Source organism: Sorex araneus, chromosome 3, assembly GCF_027595985.1.
Source record: "Sorex araneus isolate mSorAra2 chromosome 3, mSorAra2.pri, whole genome shotgun sequence".
In the NCBI taxonomy this organism is placed as follows: domain Eukaryota; kingdom Metazoa; phylum Chordata; class Mammalia; order Eulipotyphla; family Soricidae; genus Sorex; species Sorex araneus.
Genome location: NC_073304.1, coordinates 73787782 through 73811945, shown reverse-complemented (window position 1 = coordinate 73811945; position 24164 = coordinate 73787782). Strand labels below are relative to the sequence as shown.

The 24164-nt window shown below is 60.4% G+C and overlaps 3 protein-coding genes across 9 annotated transcripts in view; 1 reads left to right on the top strand and 2 right to left on the bottom strand.

The window, feature by feature from the left end:
• ZFHX2 (zinc finger homeobox 2) overlaps positions 1-8203 on the bottom strand; it is a 31141-nt gene extending 22938 nt beyond the window's left edge. Inside the window, exon 1 of the mRNA XM_055133975.1 lies at positions 7758-8203. The gene's annotated coding sequence lies outside the window, so the exon portion shown is untranslated. The remainder of the gene's footprint in view (positions 1-7757) is intronic.
• Positions 8204-12497: 4294 nt separating this feature from the next.
• On the top strand, positions 12498-19353 carry THTPA (thiamine triphosphatase). The gene is made up of 3 exons (XM_004609679.2): positions 12498-13524; positions 14547-14681; positions 18965-19353. The coding sequence occupies exons 1-2, from the start codon at positions 12972-12974 to the stop codon at positions 14672-14674; spliced, it is 681 nt and encodes a 226-aa protein (XP_004609736.1). The 5' UTR covers positions 12498-12971; the 3' UTR covers positions 14675-14681; positions 18965-19353.
• On the bottom strand, positions 14679-24037 carry AP1G2 (adaptor related protein complex 1 subunit gamma 2). 7 transcript variants are annotated; one of them, XM_004609461.2, is made up of 21 exons: positions 23075-24037; positions 22615-22739; positions 22324-22465; positions 21724-21820; positions 21556-21632; positions 21365-21460; positions 20775-20855; positions 20570-20668; positions 20280-20335; positions 20072-20185; positions 19846-19986; positions 19707-19761; positions 19486-19608; positions 18139-18228; positions 17927-18054; positions 17279-17383; positions 16892-17018; positions 16666-16801; positions 15816-15979; positions 15611-15709; positions 14679-15521 (listed from the first exon to the last, which is right to left on the bottom strand). In XM_004609461.2, exons 1-21 carry the CDS (start codon positions 23276-23278, stop codon positions 15420-15422), a joined length of 2361 nt encoding a protein of 786 aa, XP_004609518.2. In that variant the 5' UTR covers positions 23279-24037; the 3' UTR covers positions 14679-15419. The 7 variants fall into 7 exon arrangements, with proteins under 7 accessions (XP_004609518.2, XP_054989953.1, XP_054989956.1 ...); XM_055133978.1 differs by lacking the exon at positions 22615-22739 and having other exon boundaries at positions 15611-15979; positions 16666-17018; positions 17927-18228; positions 23075-23279; positions 23684-24037; XM_055133981.1 differs by having other exon boundaries at positions 15611-15979; positions 22324-23212.
• Positions 24038-24164: the final 127 nt, after the last annotated feature.

Below are 24164 nucleotides of genomic sequence, written 5' to 3'. Positions count from 1 at the left end.
TGGGGGGAGGGAAGGAGGGAAAGGGGGAGTGGGGTGCAATGTGCCAGGAATCAAACCGAGGGCCTCACACATTGCTGCCTCGCTGGGATGCATCTGAATGCGTGTCACTCTGCCTCCATTCATGTGGCCTTGGGCACACACCCTGTGAAGCCCCTCTTGGAAAACCTGAAGCCCTCTGTCCCAGTTAGCGGAAGACGTGTCCAAACAGGACCACTGCCTTCGGGCTCCAGGGGGCGCTACAGTCCCCGCGGGCAATGCAGTGTCCAAGCCATTCCCTCTGCGTGGCTCGGACTGTGCAAGCTCACAGATTAGAAGGCTGAGTTACCTGAGGTTATGTTATAATTTGTGATACTGTCTCTGAGTTGAAAGGCTACACACGCATATCCATAATAGCATATGGGCCCCATCAGACAAGCTAGTATGGTATGGAAAAACACCGCATGTGGTGCCAGACAGACCTGGAATTAAATGCCACCTCCAATCTCCCCTTAACGGGGGTGCACTGTTTAAGGCCCCCGTTTCTTCCTGTATACCATGGGGGAACGGTTCCTCCTGGAACGGTGTCCACTGAGCTGAGCATTATTGAGCATTATTGAAACCGGCACTTTGCATGTGATCAATAAATGGAAAGAAAGCGTCATTATCCATCCACGTGCCTTATTTCCTGGGCTGGGGCGGATGTGTCGCATCGATTGCCTTTTGATGGTGTGTGTGGCTCGGGGCCTGCCTGGGATCAGCCTTGTCCCCTCGCCTCCTGGGGCATGGGGTTCTGGGGTGAGGGGGGGCTCCCCAGGTCCCCCCCACACCACACCCGTCTCTGTGCGGGCCTGTTTGTGCTTGGTGGCCGACAGGCGCGGGCGTGTTTGGGGTGGTGGTAATTACTGGGATGGCCCAGCCCTAATGAGTGTGATCTCGTTACACTCTCGCTGCCTCTAATGGAGCTAACCTCATTTCACAGCCATTAGAGATGGAGATGAGGCCCCGCCCCAGGGCCCCCGGCCACGTTCTGGCCTCAGGCTCGCCATTTCCCATGCCACCTCTGGCTCCCTTGGGCTTGGCTGCTCCCGCCAGGTTTTCCTCTCCTGCGCCCCATTGTTCTCCTTCCTCCCTGGCCTCTCCTCCTCCTCCGGCCCCTTTCCTCTACCGGTCCAGTCCGGTCCGTTGGTCCTCCACGTGTCTGTGGCTCGGCGCCCTGCCCCACCCCCCTCCCACGCTGCTGTCCTGCCTGGCCAGAGGACAAATCTCAAGGGGAAACCAGCAAAGACAAACAAGGAGCAGTGACTTCATTATCGGCGTTAATTTGCCACTTCAGTACCTCCCACAAGGGTCAAAGCCAGCAAGGCTTGAACTTGGGACACACTGGGACAGACGGGAAGGTGGCGGCCTGTCCCTGCCCAGCCCCTGCAGCACCCCTTGGCCTCCCCTCTCCCTCCTCCTCTTCCTCCGCTGCCTCCATTGCCAGGCAGAGGTCAAGCTCCCTGGTTTCCACTTCTCCATCCTGGCGGTCACCTGCCTGCCTCCTTTTTTTTTCATCTGAACTGTAGTCTCTATGCTGGCTCTCCCCCAGTTTCAAGTCACAGGGTTTGATTTTTTTTTTATTTTTTTAACCTGACTCCCTTTGCCTTAAGTCCAACTCAGCCTGATGGCACCCCCACCCCTCTGCCTCGTGCACCCTGAACTGCTTTCTTATTCCCTGGTGCACACCTCGCCTGGAAGCACGCACGAGGAGTTAGGGAAACCCTGGTATGTAAAGGCAGGAAGGCCCCGGCAGGAAGCAGGCCTTGGGGCCCCAGCAGGCCCCGAGACAGAACCTGGGGATGGCCGCACGCAGAGGACTACGAACACAGGGTACCGGACCATGTGTCAAGGGATGAAGGAGAATCTAGACTCAGACGCCCCCAGACTCTAGCTGTGTTGAGCCGCAGACAGCCCCCCACCCCCCAAGTACCTCGACAGGGGGCTTCCCCAGCCAAGGCAGAATAAAGACAGATCCAGAGGGTCTGGGCCAGATCACACCAGGAATAAGACATTGGAGAATAGAAATGGTGTTTACCCCCTCACTTCCTCAGGGAAATTGAGTCCTAATACTCCTGCCCCACCCTCTCTGCCCTCCTTTTCGGAGAAGCCAAATGACTGGCAATTGACAATTGACCTTTAGCCCAATCCCAGTCCCCAAGGGGGAGGCGGAGGGCAGCTGGCTGTGGCTGGAGGCCGCTCCCGGGAGATATCTGCACGGGAAGTATGAATTTCTGCAGCATCCTAGTGCGGCCCGCCCCCCCCACAACCTGCTCAGAGACCCCCTCCTTTGGGCTGTGCTCCCAAGCCTTCTAGGGTGAGCTGCCCAGGCTCTCGGGCAATGCCAATCACATGGCAGGCCCTGCTGAGAATTCAGGGCTGGGACCTCAGCTATGATGTCATTCCACATCCTGGCCTTGCCCACCACAGATGGTCCTGTTCTCTCATTACTTTAAGTAATGTGGAGGGTTGGAGAAATAGTAAAACGGGTAGGGCACTAACCTTGCATGCGGCCATGGACCCCAGCACCCCATAGGGTCCCCGCCCCCCATTCTCCCCCACCCGCCCCCGTCAGGAGTGATCCCTGAACACAGAGCCAGGAGTAACCCCCAGAAGGCCACTGGAAGCTATATGTGGTCCCCAAACCCCCCCCCCCAAATAATTAAGTATTTGTACTAGCCTTGCAGCCGGATGACCCTAGCTGGTGAGAATTCTGGTCGTTGCACATGGTCCCTTGAGCACCACCCAAAGTCAGAGCCAGAAGCAGGCCCAGAGCACCATCAGGTGTGGCCGTCACTCCCCACCCCCCTAATAAGAAGAAAATAAAATACGAGTTCTGAGGCTTGCAGAAATGTCTGGGGAGGAGTTCGAGAAAGCTCCCTTCCCCCAAGTCCACATGCCAGCAGTAAAGCTTGGTGACAGATCTCGCCTTATCGCCTCATCCCTGGGCACCCTGAACAACTGGATGCCGAGGCCCTGGTTCCCGGACTCGCTTCTACCTGAGGGGGTCCCTGCCAGACAATCGGATTACCTCAGTGTCCCGAAAGACACCTCTAAACCTTCCCTGTCTCCCCGGCTCATGATGGAGGGGCGGGGTGGGGGCAGGGGGCTCCCGGGGGGGTTCCCCGGCGAGGCCAGGGGCTCCGGGAAAGTGAGTGGTGGGATGACTGAGAAGCCAGAGAAGAAAGATGGAAAAATCAATGAAATGAGTTTCTAACGGTGAGGTAAAGGACCGCCGTGTCGACAGCCTGTCGCCGGCTGCGAAATATGGGCTGCCCAAGTCCAAGGCACGGCTGACAGTGCAGGCGGGCGGCCACTGCCTCACCGCAGCCCCTTCTTCTCCCCCCCCAGCCTCCTCCCGTGCCCAGGCCCCCTCCCAGGTCTTCCCTCCATTCCTCAAGCCTCAGGGGTCTTCAAACTGGGGGGGGGGAGTAGACACAGGACCGACCCAGAAGCCCTGAGCGGTGACTCTGACCTCTAAGGCTCCTGTACATCGAGACCCACCACCCTCCCTCGCTGCCCATGTCAGAGCTGTCAGGACCCCACCTGACACCCCGTTTTCTCTCTCCGTCTACTCGGGGCTCATTCAGCAGCAGGCAGCCGGGAATCCAGACCATCCCCCCCACCCAGGTCTCCTTTCTTCCAGCTCCTGCCTCCAGCCTCACAGCCCAACGCCCACGGGTTGGGGGGGCAGGGGGGGCGGCAAAGCCTCACTCTGTTCCTGCCTGGACCGGGGGTGGTGCTGAGGAGGGGCCGGGTAGAATCAGGACTCCCTTCTTTGCAGGGTCTGCATCTGCACGCAGGGGACCTACCTGCCCCCACCCGGGGGACTTCCTGAGTTGGGAATGGGGTGGAGCTGAGCGGAGTGTGGGTGTTACTTCCAATTCAAATCCGCCCGACTCCACTCAGTCTTTGGAAACAATTCTCAACCTTTTCTGGAAACCACCTCCCTTCCCTCCCCTCCTCCGCATCTTCCTCCCGGGTTCCCAGACTCTTCATTCATGCTTTCTTTCCTCCCGGTTCTCTTTACGACAATGCGCACACCAGCCCATGGCGTGTGCCCCTAAACCAGCCGTCTCCCCTCCACCTCACTGCAGTCCCACTCACCCCTCAAGCCCGACCCTCTACTCCTGATGTCTCATGTATGCAGACCGGGGCCTGCCAGGGGTGCAGAGAGGACGATGGGCCACTCTCCCCGTTTCCTTCCTCGCAAGTCAGTTACCTACTGGCCAGATACTGGCCAAATACTGGCCAGTAGGTCCTGATTCAACATCTTCTGTGGCCCAGACGCTCTGCTGTCCGCCCAGAAACCATGGGAAACTCCACTCAGCCCTGCTCCCCCGCCCCCTCCTGACTAGCCCTTGGGTGGGAGTGTCACAGATTCTTTTTCCCTCCTTCCTCCAGGCCAAATTCCACAGTGCCCTCTGGCATTTCAGAACCCTCCCCTTGTCTCTAACCCCCCACCCACTGACACCTTACAGGGCTCCCCGTCCCTATTCTGCATTTCCAGCTTCAGCCTCCGTTCTTAAACCTGAGGCAGGCGAGGCTCATCTTACATTTTTCAGGAACTCTCCTCCCTGCTCACAAAGGGGCTCCTTTCACAGGCTGGAACTGCCATTTCCAGTTCTCTCCCTGCTTGGCCCATCTTATAACCCTCTCCTCTGGCCCTCTGGGTCCCTGATCCCCCACGGTCCCCACTCACTCTGGCAGGTTCTAATGCATCCCAGGCACCCCCAAACAAGACTGCATTTGGAACTAGCTCCAGGGAGGCCAGACACCCCCCCAATCCAAGAGGTTTGACTTAGCCCCCCCCCACCCCCTTCCGCTTTCCCCGCCCCTTTTGCGCACAGCTCCCAGGCAAGGCACCTAGTTGATCCTCTCTAAGTCTCAAGGTAACACCAGCTGCTCTGACATCATGGAGGGAGGAACCTTGTCAGGTTGCCAAGGCAACACCAGCAATTTATGACATCAGAGGCTTGAGGTCTTGGGTTCTCAGGGGGCTAGAAAGATTCAAGTTCCTGTCAGCTCAAGTAAATGGGAATTCTACTTTTTCATCTCCCTGGCTTGGGAATGAAATGCAAAGGCCTTTGGTGGGGAGTGAGTGATCTGGCCAACGGCAGGGATGCAAGCAGGCACGCACCCCTCTCGCCTCACCACACATCTCTGGCACTTGCCCTCTCCTCTGGCAGCTCTCTTTTGGGGGCTTCGCCCCATGGTATTTCTGCTCTGCCTCTTTTTTTTCCCCCCCAAATCGCCCCTCCTGCAGTGCTCTCTTTGCATCGGTCCTGCTGTGTCCTTCTCACACTAGAGGCATTTGTTCCCTTTGATTCCTCATCCTCCCCTCTTTTCCCCCTACCAGCTCTGTGCAGCTCTGATCTGCTTCAGCACTCCTCGGGCTGCCTTCCACGTCCCTTCTTTGTACCACACTCTTTTCCCACCTCATCGTATTCTTCGGTTCCTCCCTTCCCCCCACTTCACTATTGTATTCATTTCATATTGCTCAGCCCCCCCCCTCCTCTTCAGGAATATGCTATCTTTTCTCTCCCGCTTTCCTTCTGGGTGGCGAGGAATTTGGGTTTCCTGTCACTCTCCCAATTTTTCATTAATCACACCTCAGTTCCTCCCTGCCCCCCATTCTGCATGGATTTTCCTCCGTTCCCTTTTGCACATTTCTCGCATCATGCATTTCTCTGCCCCATGCTTTTATGGCACGCGGCCTCCACTGCTTTTCTGCGACTGTAAATCTTCCATCTTCTGCTCCTATCTACCTCTTCCTTTTACCCTGCCAAGCTCTCGAGAGCTAAGGGGAGGGGGAGAAAAAAACAGTGATGGGCTTAACACAAGGTAAACTCGCCCTATGTACCTTTACCATTCTTTAGGCAGAAGGACCCTGGCCCCTGCAGAAGACAGTATCTCTTATAGAAATGGAAACTGCAAAGAATCATACTGAATCGAAATAGCAGGAGCTCAGGAAGAAGAGGCACCAGCAAGTCAGGGTGGGATGCTGGGGGGGGGGGGAAGAAAACAAAAAAACCAAGCCACTGAAGGATGAGCAGGGGACTAAGCAGGCGGGGAGCTCAGAGTCCTAGTGAAATGCCCCCTTACAAAATCAAAGTTGACAGTTAACAGACATAATGGCCCTGACTGCTGAAGGGGTTATATGCCCCTGGAAGCCCATTAAATTGATTTCTTGGCCTGTTTATGTGCTTTCACAAGCCATACTCCCACCTCCCCTGGTGGTCCCTTGCTTTCTGGCACCTTCTGCTTCGGGGGTGGGGGGGAGAGAATGCTGGGTTCAGAGGGTAAGTGATAAAAGGTGACCAAGGAGAAAATGGAAGGAAGAGGGCAGAGGGTGGGAACAAAGGTGGAGAATACACATGAGAGGCCACAAGAAGAAGGGACGAGGTGGGAAGGAGCAAGACAAAAACCATATACAATGGTAGAGTGAGGAGTGAGAGCAAATCCAGCCAGCAAGGAAGAGGGTCGTGGTCAGCAAGCTCCTGGAGAGGCAGGTGGCACAGAGGGGACCAGAGGCGAAGTCCTAGGTGGGCACATGGCATGGGGGCAGCATCAACAATGCTAGGAAGTTGTAAAGCTTCCTGGGCAAAGGTGGCAGAGGAGGCTGTGCCGGCGGGCTGTGCTGGGAAGGTCCCTAGGAGTCCTTCCTTGGGGAGTCCCATCTCCTCCATTCAGGGCTCCTGTGGGTTGCTGGCCCTCGAGGCCCACACGCATGATGGAGTAGCGGGCTCCAGAGTGGCCGGGGCAAGGCCAGGACGGGCAGAGGAGCCGGGAGGCTAAGTAAGGCATGACACGCAGTGACAGGGACACACACCGAGAGGATCACTCAAACAGGAAGCAGCATCGCATGCGGAGAGTCCGGGATCGATGGGTGGGGAGAAGGGAAGGCAGAAAAAACGGCAAAACCCAGAGGCTAGCCGGGACACCTGGGCAGAGAGCAGCGGGGAACGGGGGTGGGCGCCACGGCCAGACGCATGGTCCAGGACTCAGCCACCACCAGGGCTCGGCAGAGAGGGGCAGAGAGGGGCGCTCGCCGGGGAGTTGGGGGAACCAAGATTCCACCTTTGCAAGAAGCAGTGGCCTCCCCTCACCTGCTCCTTCCTTTCCAGAGAAGGGATGGAAGCGGGGAGGTGGGGGCCAAAAAAGGGCAGAAAGCTCAACTTCAGGCCAAAACGAAGACGGAGCGGACGGGTGTCGACCTCCCCTCGCCGCCCCCCGCACACCCGCGAGCGCTCCGGCCCCCTCCATCCATCAGCCGCCCGCCGGCCGCGGCCAGGGGGGCTGCCCAGGCCCCGGCGCCTCTGGGCTGACAGCTCCGCACCCCTGCGTCCCTCCGGCCCGCCCGGCCCTCCGGGGTCCTCGGCTCCCCGCCCGGGCTCGGCGCCACCCGTCCAGGCTGCTGCTCCCCGCCGTGCGCCGGGCTGACGCGGGGTGCAGCCCGGGTGCCTGCCCCGGCCCCGTCTCTCCCCGCACCCTGCACCCCTGTCCCCCCACGCCCCGCCCGGCGTGCACCCCCCGCCCCCGCTGCCTCCGGGCTCTCGGCCGGGCCGTCCCGGCGCCCGTCCCCCCTCCCCCAGCCCCTGCCGGGGCCCTCGCCGAGCGCCTCCGCTCCCCTCTGGCTCCCGCTTCTCAAGAGCAAGGAAGGGAAGAGGAGAGAGGGAGAGGAGAGGGAAAAAAAAAAAAACACAACCCAACCCAGCAGCATCGGAAATCGATGCACTTACACCTCAGCTGGAAGCAGGGACGGGAGTCGAACCGCGGCCGCCGCGCAGCGCTAGGCGGGGAGGGGAGGGGGCGGCTCTTGCAAGGGACTTCTCCGATGTGTTGATTCCTTTTTTTTTTTTCCCCTCCTCCTCCTCCTCCTCCCTCCCTCCAGCGCTCACTCCCGGGCGTCGGGGACGGAGATGGGAAAAAAATAAATAAATAAATAAATTCGCGGCGGCGAGGGAAGTGAAGGAAAATAATCAATGCTATTTGGCTGCGGCTGAAGTGCTTTCCCGGCTTCGTGAGGGGGTTTCCATTGATTCACCCTGGGCACTCGCTCGCTCCCTGCCTCCTCCTCCTCCTCCTCCTCCTCACCCTCCTCCTCCTCCTCCTCCTCCTCCTCCTCCTCCTCGCCCTCACGCCTCCGCCTCATTCACTGGCTGGAGCCGAGGCGTCCCACACAATGGAATAATCAATACCCAGGCGCCCGGGGCGGCCCCACTGAGCAGGTGCAGCGGCCCGCCCGCCGCGGTGCATGCCGGGACTTGTAGTCCCGCCCCGCCCCCGCCCCGCGCGCCGGCAGCGGGCGTCGGCTGGGCCGCGTCAAGCAGTGGGTGGGAACCCGAAGCCGAGCGGGGGTTGCGGCCGGGCCACCTGCTTGTCCCCGACGCCAGCTCTGTGGCTGGTGCCTGCGGGGCTGGAAGCCTTTAATCTCTCTCTCTCTCTCTCTGTGTCTCTGTGTCTGTCTGTCTCTTGTTCTCTCTCTCTCCTCTTCCTCCTGCCCACATGCGTTTTTCCTTTTAAAACTGCTTTACAGGGGCTGGAGCAATAGCACAGCGGGTAGGGCGTTTGCCTTGCATGCGGTCCACCCGGGTTCGATTCCCAGCATCCCATTTGGTCCCCTGAGCACCGCCAGGAGTAACCCCTGTGCATTGCCAGGTGTGACCCAAAAAGGAAAAAACAAACTGCTTTACAGCAAGTCCTGGTTTCTGCCGACTGCCCAAGGCCTCTCTTTTTCTCCCCCACTCCTCAATTCCAGGTCCTCTCCCTCCGGGTTGGTTACTAGGACCTTCGCTTTGCACAGCAGTGAGTCTAGTCCCCCGGTTGGCTGAGGGGAGGACCCTGGGCGCCCAGACCTCACCCTTGGCGGCTCACAGCCAGCTCTGTGTGTGTGCTCGTAAGCAGACCGGCAAAGACGTCCGGAGTGCCCAGTTCCAGTTGCAGCACTTTCCCAAACATCACCTAATTCGATCCTCACAGTGACTGCCATTTCACCGCCCAGAAAAACAGGGCCGGTGGTCAGGGCCAGTCAAGTTACACCACCAGGATTCGGCTTGCCAAAGGCAGCTGTGACATACTAGCTCCCTTCTAGTTCTCTGGAGAGAGACTGAGAAGGTGACGCAGGCAGGGGTGTGTGTGTGTGTGTGTGTGTGTGTGTGTGTATGGGGACAGGTAAGGAAGAAGAACAGTGGAAGATTCTGTGAGTCTGAATGAATCTTCACACCACCAATGATAAAACGGGTTTAGGGCCAAGTGATGACTTCCCAAGGTCAAACACGGGTGGAAGTGATAACACAGTGGGTAAGGAGTTAGCCTTGCACACTACCGACCCAGGTTCCGTCCCTGGCACTCCATATGGTACCCCAAGCCTGCCAGGAGTGATCCCTGAGCACTGCTGGGTATGGCCCGATACAAAACTAAGCAACAACAACAACAAAAACAAGGTCAAACAGAGAAAAGTGAAGCTGGGGACCAGTGAAGAGGGAGAACCCAAGGGTCTGGAGCCCGGGGTTTGGTCCCTGACACAGGATGGTCCCCTGAGCATGGCTGGAACTGATCCCCACTGCAGAACCAGGGGTAGTCCCAGAGCTACAATGAGTCTGCCTCTTACCCACATAATTTGTTTTTGTGCCACACCTGGCGGTGTTCAAGATTGACTCTTGGAGGGCTAGGAGGACTGGTCAGTGGTTAGAACCAATCACAAGTGTGTGGGGGGATAGGGCAGGTAAGATAGAGAAGGGAGCAGTATGACAATAATGGCTGGAAATGATCACACTGGACAAGAACTGTGTGTTAAAAGTAGGTAAAGGGATGTTCCTGACAACCTTTCAGTATCTGTATTGCAAACCACAAAGCCCAAAAGGCGGGAGAGAGAGAGAGAGAGAGAGAGAGAGAGAGAGAGAGAGAGAGAGAGAGAGAGAGAGAGAGAGAGAGAGAGAGAGAGAGAGAGAGAGAGAGAGAGAGAGAGAGAGAGAGAGAGAGAGGAGAGGGAGAGGGAGAGAGAGAGGAGAGAGGGAGAGGAAAGAGGGAGAGGGAGGGAGAGGGAGAGAGAGAAGAAAGGCACCTGCCAGAGAGGCAGGCAGCATGGGGGCTGGGGGTTGACGGGAGGGAACCTGGGGACACTGGTGCTGAGAAATGTGCACTGGTGGTGGGGTGGATGCTGGAACACTGTATGACTGAAACTTAATCATGGACAGCTTCGTAAGGGTCTATCTTACAGTGATTCAATAAAAATAGATTCAAGGGAAAAAAAGACTGACTCCTGCTCTGTGCTCAGGAATCATTCTTGGCACCATAGAGTGTAGGAGATAAAACCTGGCTTGGCCACTCCAGCTGTGCCTCCGGACTGTATTTGTCAATGGAGATCGAACCCAGGTCAGCCTTGTTTACGCAAGGGCCCTACCTGCTGTACCATTGCTCTGACCCCAGTTTGGTTTTGTTTCACTCTTTGGTTTCTGGGCCACTCCAGGTATGCTCCAGGGCTCCCCATGACTGTGCTCAGAGGTCACTCCTGGTAGTGCTCAGGGAGCCATATATAGGATATAGGGAATAGACATGAGGTCTGCTGCTTGGAAGGCGAGTGCCTTAACCCTGGGACCAGCTCTCCAGTCAGAAGATCTACATTTTGTTTGGTTTGGGATTTGGGGTTCTATACCTGGCCATGCTCAGGAGTGACCCCTGGTGATGCCTGAGGGACCATACATGGGGCCTGGGATTCGAACCAGGGTTGGCCACATGCAAGGCAAGCAAATACCTTAACCTTTCCACTTCTCTCTAGCTAGAGATCTGTATTTTTGTTTGTTCGTTGTGCTCAGGGTTTACTCCCGGCTCTGCACTCAGGGATCACTCCAGGTGAGCTTAGAGACCACGCACACGGGGTGCCAGGGATTGAAGCTAGGTCAGCTGCATGCAAGAGCAATGCCCTACCCACAGTGCTATTGGTCTGTCTGGCCCGAATGTTTTAAATGAACATAAGTACTCTGACAGGGACTATCAGTGGTCATTGGAAAATTGGAAACTCAGTAACAAACCAACCCCCTTAGGGGCACAGGGAAATAGCCCAAAGGGCCTAGACTTACGTAGGAATCCTGGGTTCCATCATGACACCATACTGGCCCCTAACACTACACTGTGTAGGGAGCAGCCCTTCAGCATTTCCGGGTGTGGCTTCCAAATGGAAACAATAGGGTCCAAGTGTCCTCAAAGGACCAGAGACTATCTCACAGTGATTCAATAAAAAAAGGACCAGAGAATATGTTTTGCTTCCACCCCCAGAAGCAAATAGTTCCCCATAATACCAAATTTGGATTAACACCTGCGAAGAGTCAGATGTGGCCTCCAAACCAAACCCAAACCCAACCTGTCCAGTCTGGCCCTGCAGGACTTTTCTGGCCTGGCCCTTGTCTCCTATTTACACGGCTATTCCATGGCTTCTGCTGAAAACCCCTCAGATCTTTAGCTTTCCACTCAGACTATTACTTTCTCCTTCAAACAGAAAATTCCCCATCAGCCCTTACCCTAAACAGTCATGGCAGAACCTTTTTTTTTTTCTCTTTTTGGGTCACACCTGGCGATAAACAAGGGTTACTCCTGGTTCTGCACTCAGGAATTACCCCTGGCGGTGCTCAAGGGACCGTAATGGGATGCTGGGAATCAAGCCCGGGTTGACCACTTGCAGGGCAAATGCCCTATCCGCTATACTATGGCTCCAGCCCCTCATGGTAGGCCGTATTAACCCCTCTGAGACTTCACGGTTTGTGAAAAGGTCCGTTACACCTTTAGTTTCTGGGCCATGCCTGGTGGTGCCTAGGGGTTACTCCCTTCTAGATGCTCCAGCAATGCTCAGGGAAGCCTGCTGTGCTAGAAATCAAAGCATGTGCTCCAGTCTATCAGACTCTCTCTTTTTCTTTTGTTTATTTGGAGCCACGCTCAGCTGTGCTCAAGGATCATCACTCCTGGCTGTGCTGGGAGTGTGTATGTGTGTGTGTGTGTGTGTGTGTGTGTGTGTGTGTGTGTGTGTGTGTGTGTGTGTGTGATATGTGGTGGTGGGGGTGATCAGCTGGGATTTAGGCATCGCCTTACCACCCCTCACCCTCTGTACTATCTCTCCAGACCTTGTAAGTTATTCTTTTCCTAGGCCCATTGCCAGAGGCCAGCACTGTGGGTGACTGTAATATAAGTGTGCGATCTTCCGGAAAGTGTGAGCGGCCTGTATTCCAGGCCCAGCTGTCTGTGCAGCGTGGGGGTTGGAAATAGGACCAAGGAGCCTCAGATCCTTACATCCGCCGCCCCTGCGCAACTTTACAGGTTAGAGTCCCGCTGGCTGACACTAATCACAGCTTTCCCGTCACTATAGCGACGGCCAGGAGGAAGGAGGGAGGGAGGGCGGGGGAGGGCGGGCGGTGTGAAAGCACCGGCTCCCGCTGGAACTACAACTCCCATCGTGCACCGGGCCACGCGGGCGCGGGGCTCAGCCCGAGGCCTGGAACCGCGTGAACCCCCACCCAGCGGCCGGCGGGGGTCGGGGACGGCGAGCAGCCGAGCGCGAGGTTGCCACCGCCGTGGTCGCGGCCGGCCCTGGTGGGCGGCCACCGGGCCTGTGGGTCCCGGGTCCGCCCTAACATGGCCGCTCCCGGCATCCCCCGCGGGCGCGGCGTGGGCGCCCTCCGCGGCGCGCAGGTCCCGCGAGAGGGAGAGCCAGGGGCCTGCAGGTGAGCGCCGGGCCCGCCCGGACCGGACAGGCGTGCCCTCCCGCGCGCCGCGTCCGGGGCGGCCCTTTGGGTCGAGGTGGGCGGCCGGCGCGGGGCGAGGCGCTCCCTGCAGGCCTTTTGCAGACTCTCGGCCGCTGCAGCAGCCCGGGCCGGGCCTGGGCCCCGCGGGGGTCCGCTACCCTGCCTCCCTCCACCCACCCCCGGGAGCTGAGCCAAGTGTGTGCTGACTGAGTGCAGCTTAGCATGGCCCAGGAGGGCATGATCGAAGTGGAGCGGAAGTTTGTGCCGGGGCCTGGCACCGAGCAGCGGCTGCGGGAGTTGGGGGGCAGCCTGGAGCACCAGCTCACCTTCCGGGACAGCTACTACGACACCCCGGCGCTGAGCCTCATGCGGGCCGACCACTGGCTGCGCCTTCGCCAGGGCAGCGGCTGGGAGTTCAAGTGTCCCGGGGCGGCCGGCCTCGCGGGCCCCCACACCCAGTACGTGGAGGTCACGGCCGAGCCCGCAATCGTGGCCCGGCTCTGTGAGCTGCTGGGCGCCGAGGCCCCGGCCCCGGCCCCGGCGGGGGTGGACGCGGTGCTGGGCCCCCTGCGGCTGCAGGAGGTGGCCAGCTTCGTGACCCAGCGCAGTGCCTGGAAGCTGGCCCTGCCGGGGCCCCGCGCGGGCGCGCCGCTCCGGGTGGACCTGGACACGGCCGACTTCGGCTACGCGGTCGGGGAGATCGAGGCGCTGGTGCGCGAGGAGGCCGAGGTCCCCGCCGCCCTCGAGGAGATCCTCCGCCTCAGCAGCATGCTTGGTGAGGCCCAGGGCGGCCCCCTCCCGCTCAGGACGGGACTCGCACACAGGCCCCTCTCCAGCCGTTCCCTAGGGGACCCAGGACCCAGCTGGCATTTTGGTAGGGCTCCCCAGTCCCGCTTCCCTCCAGAGAGGCTCGCTCACCTGCCTTCCAGCCTTTTCCCCTGTGGGACCCCAGCGATTCATCTTTCCTGCCCCCCGATCACTTCAGGTCTCCTGGTCAGTTCTCGCCCTTACTTTTTGAGCCACGCGGAGCAGTGCTCAAGGATCACTCTTGTAGGGGGGGTCAAACCTGCTTGGCCGCTGGCCAGCCATTCACAAGGCAGGTGCCCTGCCCAGTGCACACACTCTCCACCCTTGTCCCCCCTTCCTCCTCCTAACATCTTGGTGAATGGCTGCCCAGATCCTCTATTTGTCCTGTTGGCTTTCAGCGAGAGGCCATGAGCACTGTGGGGCAGGAGCCGGCTCCCTTGTTGATGCAGAGAAATCCGGGCTTGGCTTGCGTGCCCCCCACCGGCCTGCAGTGCTGGGATGTGTTCTCATCTCGGCACGCCGGCAGAGCTGTATTCCCCGCTCTGTGCTCAGCACGCTGCCAGCCACCGACGGCGACACCAGCCCGCGGTGGCCGCACGCCACAGAGGCTGGCGTCCTGTGGAATTCCAGACGAGCGGCTTCCCTCCTCTTCCTGCAGCCCCGGTTTTCTCTTGGCATGCATCTCTGCGTGTGCTTCATTACCAAGCTAATGAGCTCTGGTCGGCTCCGAGAAGGCTTTAATCTTGCGACAGGAGCAATAACCGAAACGAAGTCCCTGTTGAGGCCCCTTCTGTCTGCCGGCGCCCAAGCGCCTCTTCACCGTTTCCGTGTCTCTGTGCTGGAGGCTCGGCCGGGCAGCCCAGCCCCTTCCACCAGCCGGCAGTACCCGTTCGGGCCCGCTCCCCCCCAGCCCAGTGAAGCCATCAGGGGTCCTGGCTGGGGCGGGCGGCAGCTCTGCCGAGTTTTCCTCATGCTCCTTTTTGCCTGTAGGTGTGCCCACACAGGAGAAGGCACCTGCCAAACTGATCGTGTATCTCCAGCGCTTCCGGCCTCAGGACTACCTACACCTGCTTGAGGCCTCCACCTCACAGACCAAGAAGCCTCAGGAAGCCCAGTAGCGGGCTGGTCAGCGGGCTGAGGCTGGGGTGTTGCTTCCCACCAGCAAAGAGACTTCTGGGTCGCCCCGGCTCAGCCTGCCTCCTGCCGGGCTTCCCCAGCCCAGACTCCTGGCGCTCCGGCCGGGGGCCCTCAGCCTCGCCTCTCTTTCCTGGAGCCCTCGCCCTGGCTGCCTCCTCTTCCCCCATCCGTCAGATGCAATCTGTGGGCCGCCCCTCTCCCCTGGCCGCTAAGCAGCCTCCATTGATTTCCGCTCGTGTTTATAGGATTTCCACTTAGCCGTGATCAGTAGTTAAGCACAGGAAAATCCCTTGCCACCCCCCTCCCTTGGTCGATGCCATTGATTCTGCCAGCGGCTCCTAAACCGCCTTACAGCTGAGTTAGAGAGGAGGGGAGGCAGCGGGGATTTCCCTACCTTGGGATGCAGGGAATAGCAGCGGGCTGGGGCGGAGGCTGGGGGATCCCTGTTAGGGGCCTAGAAACCCGAGGGGCCGGATCTCACCCAGAGTGGGTCGGGCCGTCCCGTTCCTAAGGCTCGGAGGAACACGCGTGTGTCTAAGAGGCTCTTCCCTGGATGTTACTCACAGACGACTTCTCCCTCCAGAGTACCCCTATACGGCTCCCCCATCAGGCTTTATTGGGTGTTATCAATTGGGGGGCGGTAGGGGGAAGGCCCCGCAGCGCCTGCAGAGGCAAGCGCAGGACCCAGGCGCCCCCTGCTGGACTCCCTCGGAACAGGCGCCTGAGTTACTGCCAGGTTGCCAGGGGCAGGTTGTTCACCTCGAAGATCTCCTGCACAGACTGGCCCAGGTGGTCGTAGGTGAGGCGCAGCTTGAGCCGCAGGGGGGCCTAGGAACACGAGGGTGGACGTCGGGGCTGTTGGCGCCTCGCCAGCTGGGGGGTGAGGGTGGGGGTGGGGTGCCGTCCCCGGCGCTCACCTTGTCGGGGTTGAGGATTCTGAGGAGCTGGGTTACAGGAGGGCCACCCTGAGCTGGGACGGTGTCCCCACTGGGGGCCTGCAGCTGCAGCTGGAAGCTCTGACACAGGAGTCCGGTTGGGCAGGGCGAGACCGGCCCCTCGCACCCTTACCCGCCCCCCATATAGGGCCCAGAACACCTCTCTGAGCACTGGTCTTCTACAAACCTTGGGCACGGCGGCCTGGCAGATGAAGTGGGTGACGTCACCCTCCGAGGTGTTGGTAGCCGTGACGGTGATCAAGAGCAGAGCAGGGGTCTCCGGGGGGCGCAGGAAAGAGAGGTCCAGCCGCAGCCCGTCACGTTCAAAGGCTCTGAGATCCGGGATGGGAGCTGGGGCAGGGAGAGAGAGACAATGGGTGGGGGGCCGTGCGCTCGCTCCCGCGCCCGACAGGAGTTAGGCCAGACACCCTACTGGGGACGGACACTGCCCAGGGGACCCCGTGGACAAGCAGAGATCCCTGCTGGAGATCAGGCTAGTAGGGAAAGAGAAACAATGAACTAGGCAACAAGGGAGAGACTCGGGGACAGGTGCTCTGAGGAAATGGTCTCTGCAGGAAGGGAAGCGCCAGGGAAGGCGTCTGACACCTGCACTGAGACCTGGTGGGTGACGCTGAGCCGGTCACTGGATGTGCTAGGAAAAGAACATCCCACTGAAGGGCTGGAGAGATGAAGGTTAAGTGCAAAGGTTAAGGTGCTGTGAGCTCTGCGTGGGGCTGCAGCAGGGACTGGGGGGAAAGAAAATCTGGCCCCGAACACGGTCCCCCAAGCATGGCCAGGAGTGGCCTTGGCACCCTCAGGTGTGGCCCGCTCCCTCTCCTCTGCCAGGACAAGAACTGTTTTATGGTGATCGGTCTGAGGCACCCTAAGGGGGTGGGGGTGAGGGGGTCAGGCAGTGGAAACAGGAGGTGAGCTGGAAGCAGGCCCCACCTGCCCTTCCGGGGACATGGTGGGCACAGAGCAGGGCAGAGGGTGCCACACCATGGCCCCCCCAGACACCTCCCTTTCCTGAGGCTTACGCGGGGATGGAGGCACGCAGGGGAGGTCCAGGAGGTGAATCAGGGTGCCCTCTGAGGAGGGGGCCAGCGGGGGTGGCGGGGGGCCCTCCCCAGGAGGACCATCCAGGAGATCTAAGAGATCCAAGAGATTCGAGGCCTGGCGACAGGGCAGAGAGTCAGGCCTGGGGAACAGAACCTGACCCGTGTGCCTCATGCTGGGCACCTCCCTTGTCCCCCGTCTCCTCACCGGGGGCTCAGCAGGGGGAGGGGCAGCGTCTGCAGCCTGGGCCTCTTCCTTCTGGCCCTCCCTGTCTTCCTCATCAGCTTGGGGGCCACCTCGCTCCACAAGTGGCATCTTCTCCAGGATGGCAGCCCTGTGAGGTTGGAAGGCACCCTCGTGCGCAGTGGCAAGGCTATGAGTGTGTGCCCTGGGCACATGGGTCAGATGTGCCAGGTGGTGTGTGTGTGTGTGTAACGCAAAGCAGGGGGTGGGGGCACATGGGTCAGACATGCCTGATTCCCTCAGCAGGGAGTCTAGGAGGCCAGCTGAGCTCCAGGAAGCCTGGGGGGTTGGGGAGCCCAGACCCTGCTGTCCACAGAGGGGCCCGGGAGAGCGGGCGGGCTGTGGTCGCACCTCATGTGGTCGTACTTCCGGAAGAGCGCGTTATACTCCACGGCCCGCTGCTGCAGCTCCACGTCCAGGCAGCTCCCATAGATGGACACCACCTGGCGGATGCGGCTGGACACAGGGTGGCGTGGAGGGGCCAGTCAGAGCCGTTCCCCGACGGCGGCATGGGGCAGAAGGGATGAGCGCCACTTGCTAACAGGAAGGACCAAAGGACTGGGGGTCGCAGTGACGGCCACCTCTCATGGGAGGGGCCACGGAAAGGGTCTTGGGTAGGTGAAGGGTCTCTTCCTCGTCTTTCTTTTTTTTGGGGTCACACCTGGCGATGCACAGGGGACACTCCTGGCTCTGCACTCAGGAATTACCCCTGGCGGTGCTCAGGGGACCATATGGGATGCTGGGAATTGAACCCGGGCTGGCCGTGTGCAAGACAAACACCCTTCCCGCTGTGCTATCACTCCAGCCCCTCCTCTTCTTTCTTTTGGGGGGGGCCCATACCCAGCTGTGCTCAGGGCTTACTCCTGGCTCTGTGCTCAGTGATCACCACTGGTGGGGCTAGGGGACCATACGGGGGTGCTGAGGACCGAGTTCAGCCAGGCTGCGTACCAGGCAGACGCCCTCCCCACTGTGCCATGGCTCCGGCCCCTCCCCTCTTACTTGATGTCCCCGCTGAAGCGGGTGCTGAGCTTCATGAGGGCGGTGAGGGCGTACCCACGGGTGGCCGGCAGGGACAGGTGGGACTGCAGCACCCTCTCTAGCAGCGACAGCACCTCCTCCTCCTCCACCTGCAGGGTGGGCACAGGTCGGAGCCGGGGGGCCAGCCTGTTCCCCCCCGCCACAGCATGCCCTCTCCCCCGTGGTGGTCTCACCTGAAGGGGCTCGGTCTCCTCGCAGCTCCCGGCCAGCAGGAGGTCTCCGTACTCGCCAATGCACCAGGCTGCCACCTGCACCAGCGGCTGCTGTGTGAGGGTCAGAAATGTGCTGGGTGGGGGGGCCCAGGCTCAAGCGGTACATGCCTGACACGTGCAAGGCTCTGGGTCTGATCCCTGGCACTGCGGGGCCATTCCCCTCCTCTCCGTGCCCCCAAATACACACACACACACACACACACACACACACACACACACACACACACACACACACACACACACACACACACACACAAGTTAGGCTTATGCCAGCGTCTCCTCACTCGGCAAAGGCATTAGGGTGGGAAGACAGTCTGGCTGACCTGCTGGAGTCCTCTGCCCCCTGGTGGCCAAGCACCAGAACGACATGGCCTGAGCAGGAGGGATGCTAGGATGTTAGTTACCTAGTGGGGACGGGAAAAGAAAGGGTCCCTCTCTCTGTTAATGAGTTGGTGCTGGTTTGGGGCGACACAGGCGCTGCTCAGGGGTCCAGGCCAGAGGTGCTCAGGATCTGAACCGGAGTCAGCCGTACGCAAGGCAAGCACCTAACCCTCGTACCATCTACCTGGCCCCCAGGGACCCTCTCCTGAAGTCTTGACCCTCTCTTGAATGTACTTCATATGTTTAGGGGACAGCAGTTATTGGCTGGCATCTGTGAACTCACGCAGCATTCGAGGGAGCAATAAAACTTAAAACATGTAGAGAGCTGTTATCTTTTTGGGGAAGGGATGTCAGGTGGCGGCCACGCCTGGTGATGCTCAGGGCTTACTCCTGTCTCTACACACAGGGACCACTCCACGCAGGACTCAGGGGACCAGACGTGGTGCCAGGGATGGAACTCAGAGGACTGCTGCGGGTGCAGGCGAGCACCATCCCCGCTGTATTACATCTCCAGCCCTGAGAGCAGTGCTACGTTAGCTCCCGAGCACTGAGGCCTCTGGATAGCTCAGCAGATAGGCCACATCAGGAGCCAAGCAGGTGGAACAGAATGAAAAGCCCACGGGCCCTCTGTGGCTATACAGTCCACGGCACCACAGCAGTCGGGACAGACGCCCAAATGTTCTGTTTCCCGTGAGGACAGAAGCGGCTCGGTGCGAGAGAGCTGGGCCTGCAGGGCCCGACACCCTGGACTGGATCCCTGGCACCACACCCACAAAATAAACAAAACAGAAATGAGACGGTGTCCCTGAGCATCTCTTCCTCTAAGTAAACTGCCGTGCCCTCGAGAGGAGCACCTGGGAGGCAGGTGGAGGGGAGGAGCAGGCAGGAAGCTTAGGCAGCACTGAGCTGGGGTGGGGGACACCGTACTTGGGAGATGTCCTCAGCCAGAGCACTGTAGAGGCGACGAACTGAGTAGGCATGTAGCTCCTGGGCGCCCCCAATCAGCTGGGTCAGGTTGGCCACGGCATCGTCCCGGACATAGGCGCCAGCCTGGCGGGGCGGATGCGGCCAACTTAGCACGGGGGCGGCCCGGCTCCCAGCCCAGGCAGGGCGTGCTGCACTGAGCGCCCAGCCCGGCCCCTGCTCACCGTGGTCAGCACACGCAGGATGGTGTCTATGTGCCACCGCTTTGTCGGGGCAAACCTAGGGGATGGTGGGCTCCTCACTCAGTGCTCGCAGTGGCCCTCCCGACTCCGGCCGCCTGCTCCTGGGGTCCAGCCAGCTCACCTCTCGGCCGCCAGCAGGATGCCCGAGGCGCAGTCGGCCCGCAGCTCCGGGGGGCAGGTCTCGAGGAAGTGCTGCAGCTCCTGCGTCATGGCCCGCACGTTGGAGCTGTTCACCAGAGCCAGGCTCAGCTCCAGGGCCCGCCTGGCGGAGGAGGGCGGGTCAGGGTTGGGGGCCCGGGGCCCATTCCCGCTTCCTCCCGCCTGGCCGTGTCCTCGGGGCCGCTCACCGGCCGAGGGAGGCGTCCGGTTCCCTCAGACACTCGACCACTGTGGGCCGGTGCCGCTGCACGGCGCTGTGGTCGGTCTGCACCAGCCGGAGCAGGGATGTCAGCGCCACGTACCTGGCCAGAGTGGACAGGCCACGTCCGTCATGTGGCAGCCAGTGCCCCCCAACTTGGGCCCACGGAGAGGGCGGAGGACCCCCTAGGGCTGTACCTAATGTTCTTGTCATTGTTGAGCAGGAAGCGGCCGAGAATGTTGACAGCTAGAACCTATGGGAGGCGGGCAGGGCCTGGAGATCAGGAGGGCTGTACCCGGGAGACCCGGGCGGGCAGGAGACCCCCGAGACCTGGCCTTGCCGGGGGCCAGGGACGTGGCCTGGAGCGCCGGCATGCGTGCTCTGCACATGGCATTCCCGGCTTCTGTCTCTGGCACTGGCTGTGGCCCGTAACCCCCCAGATGCCAGAGCCTGTGAGGCTGCTGAACCTTGGCGGGCAGGGCCCTACCCTCAGGCCGGCTGCAGAGTGGATGTCCATGATGGTCAGCACCGTCTCAAACAGGACGGCATTGCCCGCGTTCCGGCTGGTGTCGGTGTTGGTGGCCACCTGAGCGGACGGTGAGGAAGCAGTTTGACGGGCTCCATCTCGTCACCCCTTCCCCCACCCCCCCATCTCCCCCCCCCAGCCATCTAATCTGATGCCCGGGCCCCACCTGGGCCAGGAGGTCATTCATGGCCTCACTGCTCTCCTCATGGTTCCGGCCCAGAATCCGAAGCAGACGCAGGATCTGGACCTGCAGTTGGGTTGCAGGTTGGAGTTCAGAGGGGGTTCAGAGGGGGCTCAGAGGGGGGTTCAGAGCAGGAGAAGAAGTGGGATCGGGGAGGGCATCCTGAGAGCTCTCCTGCCCCCCTTCTCCTCAGTGCCTTTGGAGCCTGGGAGAGGATCAGAGCTCTGTGAGGCCAGGGACTTGGGGGTGGTGGTGGGGGAACGCACACTCTTGGGGCCACCCATGGTGGTGCTCAGGGACAGTGCACAGCTTGGTGCATGCCATGTGGCCCCCTGAGCCCCACCAGCAGTGATCGCTGAGCACAAAGCCAAGACCAAGCCCTGAGCACAGCTGGACGGTGCCAGGGACGGAGCCCAGGCTCCTGCATGTAAGGCACAGGCAGACCCGCCTCGTGACCCCTGACCTACCCTGCAGGCTGCTCTCCTCCTCAGGCGTCCTCCCTCCCTGCATGGGTCTCAGGTGCCCTGGGCCTGCCCTGAGCCAGTGTCCTCCACAGCAGGGACGGGGCTGCCCACCTGCAGGAAAGGGTCGCTGACTCCCGCTATGCTGTGCTCCGACGAGAAGCCCGTCGTGCTCAGAGTCCGGAGGATCTGCACCAGGTGGGGCACCACCTACAGAGAGGACAGAGCCTTACCCGGGCACTCCCAAACACCCCACAAGCGGCGGCCCTGTGTGACCCCCCCGCCCCCCCCACCAGGCAGCCCACCTTCCGGAAGTGCTTGAGGGCCGCCGGGCTTCGCTCACAGAGCTCGGTGATCAGCGTGACGGTGCCCAGTAGGATGCCTGGGGTCGGGGTGGGGAAGCGAGGACGGTCACCACCCGGCACCTTGGGGTGGGCACCGCTGTCCAGTCAGAGTGGAGCCCCGGGCCTTACCGTGGTGGCGCTCGTGAAGCAGTTTGGCACAGGGGGGGAGGAAGATGGTGGAGAGATCGGGCACCTTCCGGATCATGTGTACCGCTGTCAGGATGGCCTGCAGGGGTCACGGGCTGAGAAAGGGCGGCCATGCTCCCAGATGGACACCCCGTCCCACTTCTAACCCTTTTCTCTTTGTTTTTGTGCCACACCTGGCAATGCTCAGCCGTTACTCCTAACTCTGAGCACAGGAATTACTCCTGGTGGGCCACATCATGGGGTTTGGGGGATCAAAGCAAAGCAAGTGCCCTACCCACTGTACTATCTCTCTCTGCCCCCCCCCCCCCGCCTTTTTTTTTTTTTTTTGGTAGTTTCTGAGCCACACTGGGTGGTGCTCAGGGTTTACTTCTGGCTCTGTGCTCAGGGATCACTCCTGGCAGGGCTTAGGGAACCATATGTGGAGCCGGATTTCGAACCCAAGTCAGCCATATGGAAGACAAACGCTCGACCCGCTGTACTGCCACTCTGACCCCATCCCCCCCGCGCGCCCCTCCACTTCTACCCTTTGACAAACAGGGGCCAGTTTCCTCAGGGGCAGCACCTAGAACCCCACGGTCTCACCTTCTTGCGCACATAGGGACTGGGCAGCTGGAGCAGTTTCTCCACCTCGCCGGCCAGGTCCCGGCACATCTCAGCAGAGCCCATGGTGCTCAGGGTGCACAGGGCCAGGCCCTGGACGGCAGGCACCCCCTGGCTCAGGTCACTGCAGAGTGTGTGTGGGGGGTGGGATGACAGTTGGTCAAACCTGTGAACTAGGGGCGAGCCCGGCGGCTCCAGTAGGCAGCCCCCTTGGATTTCCATGTCCCCCTCTCCCATCTCCCTGATTCCAAGTGCTTCCCAGAACCCTCTCACTTCTTGATGCTGTTGGTAATGAGCAGGTGGGCATCCTGCCTCTCATCCAGCAGAAGCATGGCCCCCAGGTATCCCACCCTCTTGTCTGTGAATCTGGGGGAGGCGATCAGTTTCAGGCACTCCATCTACAGGGAAGGGGGCAGGGGTCAAACTGCAGGCACTCAACACCCCCTTTCTATCTTCCACACCAGCTGATCACCCTCCCTGAGAGACAGCAGAGTTGACAGGATGGGGGAAGAGAGACAACGTGCTGAAAGCCCACGGTGGGGTCCAGTTCAGGACCAATCAGGGAAGGGGCTGTGAGGCGTGTGCTGAAGGTACAGAAAGAAAGTTGTAATCAGAAAAACAGGGGCACAGCAGGTGAAGCGGGCAGGTCCGAGACCTTGCCCATTGGTTCCTCTCCGCAAACTGGGGCGTGTGCAGTGTGCAGTGTGTGCGTCTCGGAGGCCCAGCCCAGTACCTGTCCAAAGTGGGCAGGGTAGCCCAGCATGTGGACGTAGAGCAGTTTGGCCAGCTGGCGGTGCCTGTGCAGAGGGTCCCCATCACGGAAGGAGGCCCGGATGTGGGCGCACTCCTTCTGGATCACCTCCCGTTCCTGGGCCTGGGTCTTGGCCCCGCGAATCTCTTCGATCAGGTCTTGAAGCTTCAGCGAAAGCCCCACCATCCTGGGGAGGGGTGGGGGGTGCAGAGCCCGGGGACAGGAAGGGCGTTAACCCTCCGTGGCCAGGAACAGCCGGACCTTTTTTCCCCAGTCCTGTCCTCGTGCCCAGACCCTGCGGGTCCGGGAGCTACCTTTACCCTTTGCCCACGTGCGTCGGGAAACCCCCCTCGAGCCCCCCAAGCCCGAACAGCTCGCCACCACGCATGCGCCGCGCCGCGCCCCGCCCCCGCCCGCGCATGCGCCGGGATCCCTCCTGGCCTCCCCAAGCCCTCCGCCCCACCTGGTTTCCCATCCCACTTCTGTCATCCCTTCCCTCCCGGAGCCCTGCGTGCCTTCCTCCACGGGATGCCTTCCCAGGTCACATGCAGCCTTAGTTTCCCCACGCCAGACGGTCTGCGCTGACCTCACCTGCCTCCTCTCGTCCTCTCCCCCCAGAGCTTCCTGGTGCAGGACGGGGCGAGGCCTACCTGACCCCGCCCCCTCTAGACCACGCCTCCCTGGTGCAGCTTTTTTTTTCTTTTTTTTTTTTTGGTGGCCACACCCAGGGATGGTCAGGGGTTACTCTAGGCTGAGCACTCAGGAATTACTCCTAGTGGTGCTCAGGGAACCATATGGGATGCCGAGGATCGAACCTGAGTTGGCTGCATGCAAGGCAAGAGCCCTACCCGCTGTACTAGCACTCCAGCCCCTGCTTGATTCCCCATTCTCCGGACCTTGGTTGTAGGGTGTGTTTTTTTGTTTTGTTTTAAATGGAGGGAAAATCCTAAATTACAGGGAGTGATGGAGACAGCCGGTCACAGGCCCGCGGTTCACCGAGAGTGCTTTAGGTACATTCTCACCACCAGAACTGCAGAGAGTTGGGTGTGAAGCCATCACACACCCAAAGGAG

What these genes read in the sequence shown, in the direction of transcription:
- THTPA (XM_004609679.2), top strand. Translation starts at nt 12,972, where the DNA reads ATGGCCCAGGAGGGCATGATCGAAGTGGAGCGGAAGTTTGTGCCGGGG. An exon ending in CCGCCTCAGCAGCATGCTTG is followed by an intron (nt 13,525 to 14,546) that starts GTGAGGCCCAGG and finishes TTTTGCCTGTAG; the next exon opens with GTGTGCCCACACAGGAGAAG.
- AP1G2 (XM_055133976.1), bottom strand. Translation starts at nt 22,578, where the DNA reads ATGGGAGAGGGGGACATGGAAATCCAAGGGGGCTGCCTACTGGAGCCG. An exon ending in TCAGCGACCCTTTCCTGCAG is followed by an intron (nt 20,856 to 21,364) that starts GTGGGCAGCCCC and finishes ACCCAACTGCAG; the next exon opens with GTCCAGATCCTGCGTCTGCT. An exon ending in CGCTTCAGCGGGGACATCAA is followed by an intron (nt 17,384 to 17,926) that starts GTAAGAGGGGAG and finishes CCCTGTGTCCAG; the next exon opens with CCGCATCCGCCAGGTGGTGT.